This window comes from Helicoverpa armigera, chromosome 16, assembly GCF_030705265.1.
Source record: "Helicoverpa armigera isolate CAAS_96S chromosome 16, ASM3070526v1, whole genome shotgun sequence".
NCBI lineage: Eukaryota > Metazoa > Arthropoda > Insecta > Lepidoptera > Noctuidae > Helicoverpa > Helicoverpa armigera.
In genome coordinates, this window is record NC_087135.1 from 7,963,308 (window position 1) to 7,968,803 (window position 5,496).

At 37.9% G+C, this 5,496-nt stretch overlaps 1 protein-coding gene across 6 annotated transcripts; it reads left to right on the forward strand.

The window, feature by feature from the left end:
* The first annotated feature begins 201 nt into the window (after positions 1-201).
* LOC110376464 (nucleolar complex protein 2 homolog) lies at positions 202-3,132 on the forward strand. 6 transcript variants are annotated; one of them, XM_064038573.1, is made up of 5 exons: positions 202-591; positions 990-1,232; positions 1,884-1,955; positions 2,030-2,165; positions 2,497-3,132. In XM_064038573.1, the coding sequence occupies exons 1-5, from the start codon at positions 500-502 to the stop codon at positions 2,653-2,655; spliced, it is 702 nt and encodes a 233-aa protein (XP_063894643.1). In that variant the 5' UTR covers positions 202-499; the 3' UTR covers positions 2,656-3,132. The 6 variants fall into 6 exon arrangements, with proteins under 6 accessions (XP_063894643.1, XP_063894642.1, XP_063894644.1 ...); XM_064038572.1 differs by having other exon boundaries at positions 205-591; positions 963-1,232; XM_064038574.1 differs by having other exon boundaries at positions 208-591; positions 993-1,232.
* Positions 3,133-5,496: the final 2,364 nt, after the last annotated feature.

A 5,496-nucleotide genomic window follows, 5' to 3' on the forward strand; every position in this document is an offset into this window, starting at 1 on the left:
GTACTGATTTAAGTTTGATACGAGTGTAGGCACGATTAAATTTTTAAAGTTAAATTGACAGTGGCAATGGTTCTGTGTCGAATCAAGTTGAAAAATGAAGGGTTAATAAATTTATCAATTGATGGCAAAAACGTCTTCGGATTGTGGGTAGTCGAAAATAATATTTCAAGAAAGCCTTCTTATACCTTAGTAAAACTAATAAACCAACCTCTCTCTTCAAAAATATAGTTTTACTCTTTAGTGCATACCTCTTCAAAAAGTCTATGGAACCATAAAGAGGCTACATCAAAAAGCTTCAAACAAAGCCAGAGAAACAAAGAAAAAATTCCAAACACGAAAATCTGATGTTATAATCTGTCAAATACAAAATTCTTGATTACTTAACATATCAGACATAATTATTATTTTTCGGTAATTACAAAAAGGAAAATGACAAATCCAGTGTGTGGGTGTGCGTAGTGGATGTTTAATATTGGCCAGGTGGTGATTAAGTGGTGAAATGGTTCGGTGGAGGTATTGCATTGTGCTGGCAATGCTGCTGCTTCTGCCGGCGAAAACCGGCTCCAAATTAGAGGATGATGAAGAAGAGGAGTAAGTTTCAGACCTTATACTAGAGCCTCAAGGCAAAAAATACGAGTAATCTGTAGTAAAAGTGGTGGAAATGTGATAGGACACAACAGATGATCATGTCATTGTCACGCTGACAGTAGGAGTTGTATTAAAGGCAGTGGCTTTATTTATCAACACATTATATAATCGCAAAGCTTCAGTGGTGCAAATAATTACATAGATTCATAGTTTACAATCGATACTGTATTCTGCGTACACAAATAAAAGTTAGTCTACTTTGGCATTAATAAACAAACACCGTGCAATCTTGGGCTGTTTTATTCACGTGTCATTCAAAATTCTCATTTAAAACTCGCTTAACGTTGCCTTCTCTTTCCCATGCCACTGTGAAGTAATAGATACAACCTTCAACTTTCAAGTAGAAGGGGAGAAGAAGGCGAAGAGGACGATGACGAGGATGAAGAAGAAGAGGAAGACGAGACTTCAGCGCAAGCAGACAAAGGAGAGAGAGTGACAGTGGTTCGGCGACCGCCGCCTATCGTGCCCACCCCCAAATCAATGACCGTTACCAGGACGATAAAAAAACGGCCCCTTGAATGCTATGTGTGCGCTTATAAGGCCGAAACGCCGTTAAGAGCGTGCTTGGATCCTACCAAATACAGGTATTTGACTATCATCTTAGACGCTTTGCACACGGATCAATTTTATTTGCGGCAACTGTCAACTTTTTGGATGGTTTTTATGAGGTTTCGAAATGGCAAAGTTACTATATTATAGTATGTAAAAAGCTAGTTGACAGTTGCTAGTTGCTACATGTGCAAAGCGCCTTAATCATCGTCCTGTTTCATACGCCTCTTCTTATATTGAAAATGCTTAAGGAGTATTCATACATCGATCTGTGGAAAGTAGCTTTGAGATTTAGGTTTCCTACAGATATTTTCCTTCACCATTAGTTAAAAGTGTTTAAGTGTACCTATAATTCCAAAAAGTGGTATCGTACATAAATGATTTACTTAGCTACTGGGATAAACTTTTCATAAAAAAAATTCAAAGAAATCGGTTGACACTTTGTGAGAATAGGCCTAGCATGTTCTGTGACAAGTAAAAGTTAGTTGAAGACTTCAAGTTATAGAAGATATATTTGTAAATATACTTACACACTAGCAGTGTGTACATCAATAATGGTCTTGATCTAAGGTTACTCTTTCGATTTGACAAGAGGTATCTTATTACTTACTTTCCCAAATGCAGCTATTCACTATCGGAATTCTATAATGTATTGTATTGTAAATGAAATTGATGAAATTTCTCAGGACACTGGCTCAGCGGCCAGTTGCGATGAGTATTAAAAGGCGTCCGAACGTCCCTATCGAACGAGAAGAAAGGTAGTTGAGCTGTTTCATAGCCCTCGCATATAGTTCTACTGTAGTAGGTATGTTAAGGTGGTTGTTTATTCCAGAGTTCACACGATAACGTGCCACAGTTCGGAGGACAAATGTTTCACGTCGGTGATATCGAAGGGAAGTTCTTATGAGGCGGTGGTCAGAGGTTGTCGCTCCGGCTGTGTTGGATCACCGGAGACCACGTGTTGTGAGGTAAGACAGGCTTCAGATACTTATGTTTGTTTAGTGAATGAATATAAAAGGTGAGGTGGATACTAAATCTCGTCAGTCTCTAACGTCGCCAATCTAAAACAGCGATAAGTCCTTATTAAAATAAGCTGTTGTACAGCATATTCATCTCTTCAAATAGTACATTTTAGATCTATTGCAATTTGACATTGCAAAAAATATTTTAGGGATGGAAACACATACTATCCCTTGGCTTCGGAATTCGTAGCTAGAACGTTTTGCTTTAAACTTCTGTATCCAACAATACGAGTTGAGTACTCTCCTTAACTTAATATCCTATTTTTTACGTTTTCAGTTGAACCGCTGCAATAACCAAGCATTCGCCATGCCGGTGATCGCGCCCCGCTCGCTCACCTCGAACAACAAGTCTACAAAGTCGATACCACCCACAATACTGTTCTTCGTGACCGTCCTCCTGGTACTGCAGACCGTGGTCAAAGTGGCCTTCGTGTAGCCCGAACCGCCCCACCATGAGGCACCCGACACACAACAACACAAAAATTTTGAAACCAACAAAATTTTGAATGAAAAAATTTGGATAAAAACGACGATCAAGGATTTTGTAACTGCCCTGCCATTTACCCTTGCACATTTATTTAAAACACTTACTGCCTGCGTAACTCGAACGTTTTTCGAGTTACTCACGCACTCGAATTGTTCCTCAATTCTTGGCCTATGTTACTGATGGGAGCTTCGTTTCTGTCTCCTGTATAACTCATGGTAGGGGCACTACTCTCAGTTTATTGTGCAAGAATAACTTTCCATCACAAACTCGGCAATGAAATCATATTGTTGGGAAATTTACGAAGTACAAGGATGGGATTGTGTGAGGTGACGGTGAAAATTTGTGGTGAATATTAAAAATTATGCTGTTTTTGTAAAGTGAAATATATTTTTTGAAAGTTTGTATTAAATTTTATGGCCCATTTAATTTATTTTTCGTCATTCGATATCAAAGTACGATTTGTTGCGAAATTGTGAGTTGGGGGAACAGGTTTAAATTACCTTTTGAGAAAGCTAATTGTAACTTCAGAGAACTGGATTAATTAAATTTCAAAGATATACACGGGGTTTGTAACCTATACGAGCCAATTCTGAGAACATAATTGTACAAAAGTTCTCCAAATTCGTCAAAGGAGCTCCTCAAAGCCCTCGTGAAAGGTCTTATGATTGAAAGGCGCAAGGGAAGGGTCACTCGACCTCCGCGGTCAAGCCGCCTTTCCGCCCAATTGAACTTCCCGCGGGGGGCTGGTGTGAGCATGGAATGAATTATTGACGGCTATATGTTACGCCAAATATTTTGCGTTTCAAGCATAATGTTTGGGCGGTAAATTAGCTTTTACTTTTATATCAATTTTTTATTTTAGTTTAAAATCTCAGTAGATGCTAAAGGTATTGTGAAACTAAATGCTTACTTTGCTGAAAGTTTTTTTAGACAAGTACCTAATCAACATTTACGCGAAATCATGAAGTGTTAGGAGAGGATAAATGGTGATACAGCCAAAAGGACCGTCATACCTAGCTGGTCATCACATTAATAATTACTTGCACAGGCAGTACCTACAGTCCCTACCTTTAGCAAATAACTCCTTAGCATATTTTAAAAAACTCACTTTATGGAAAATATTTTTCCTGGAATTCCGTATAATTGAATTCACTCTCCAGGGTGATGAACCCTAAAATATTTTGCCTATCATAATCTCAACCCCTAAGGCACTCACCACGTGTGAAACCCATAGGAAATTCCAATAAACCCGACAATTTCCCCTCGAAATACCCTCAATTTGGGGTGTCCAGTTAAGAAGGCAGCTCACTTGTTCTCGCCATATGGAGCAAATCACTTGAAATCGAGATGAATAAACCATTCTACCCACGCAGCTGATGAGGACCTTAGTACTTAAATCATAAGGGTGATTTTTGCTTGTTTGAGTTAGAAAGAAAAGTTGGTAGATTTAAATTTTTAGGGTGAGAAAACTCGATATCCGCACCGGACTTGTGGGTGATTTTTATTGGTTATAAACAGGGGAATGCGTGTTAGCCGTGATTTGGGTCGGTTGAAGTTTGGTCAAACAATGCGAGGGTGACGTGAGCTTGCTTTGAAAGTTAAGAAGCTTGTTCCTTTAGTTTGGACAATGTTGCCTTTTGTTTTGGGGTGTTTAACTTTTATGAGAATTTATAGGGTGGTGATGTGTGTTTTGATTTTATGTTGACTTTACCTACGTAGGTAGATACATACCACTGCACGTACTGACTATCAATTTATTAGAAACTTTGGGTCATTTGCAATTTACACAATATTTGCAGCAGGTATTGTGCGGATAATAATGTTCAATGACATAATTTACTTTTATTTTGTACTACAAGAATTTGGTTTATAACACTGGATGGTACAATTGTCTTAGTATTTATTTCTATACATACACGTGTAGACACCATGAAACAAAATTACTTAATTCTTAAAAGTAACACAGTCTAAAAAAAAGAAATACAAATACACATAAGTCTTGAAACATGTATAGACAGTTCACACCAAGAAGTAGCACCTGGTAGGTATGCACCTACCACAATAGGTCGGAGCCGATGATCGATCGAGTCATTTGGCACGCACCATCGGTCAACACTGAGATTTGCACAACACTACGCTAGGGATGGGCGTGGGCGAAGTATCGAGATACTCGATATTGATGCCGGTGTAATATTTACTAAAGGATTTCTAGTACTGCCTAGTGTAGAGGAGTTTTGTTTTGGTGTTTTAACTAATAATGGATTCGTTGGAGACCAGTGAGCTAGAAAGGGTATCAGTAAGGTATACTTAAACTTACTGCATGTTAAAAATAATAAATATGTGTGTACTACACTCATTTCTAACCTGACTGTATATTTATTCTAATCATGTTTATTTTTTCAAGTATCTAAGAATTAAGTGAAACAGTAAATCGTGTTTCCCATTCAAACTATCGACAAAAAGGTGCAACATTCATACGAACTACGTACATCCCTAGCAAAATAGTGACAACTTTAATACGCATTATTGACCGGATGATCAATGATCCACGCCGATTTGGATCAATAAAATTATGCAAAATCATCGCGTTATTGATGCCAGTATTGACCGTTTTACTTTATTGTAGATAATATTGCGTATTATATACGTAATCTGTGTGTCCGTGACATTTGTGGCTGTGTTCGGCTGTGCTTACTGCTTAGTCATTGTTGTAACCGTTATTTTTGGTAAATATATCGATACTGTGGGAGATAAGTCGATGCTGAAGCTTTTATTTTATAAAGTATTGTC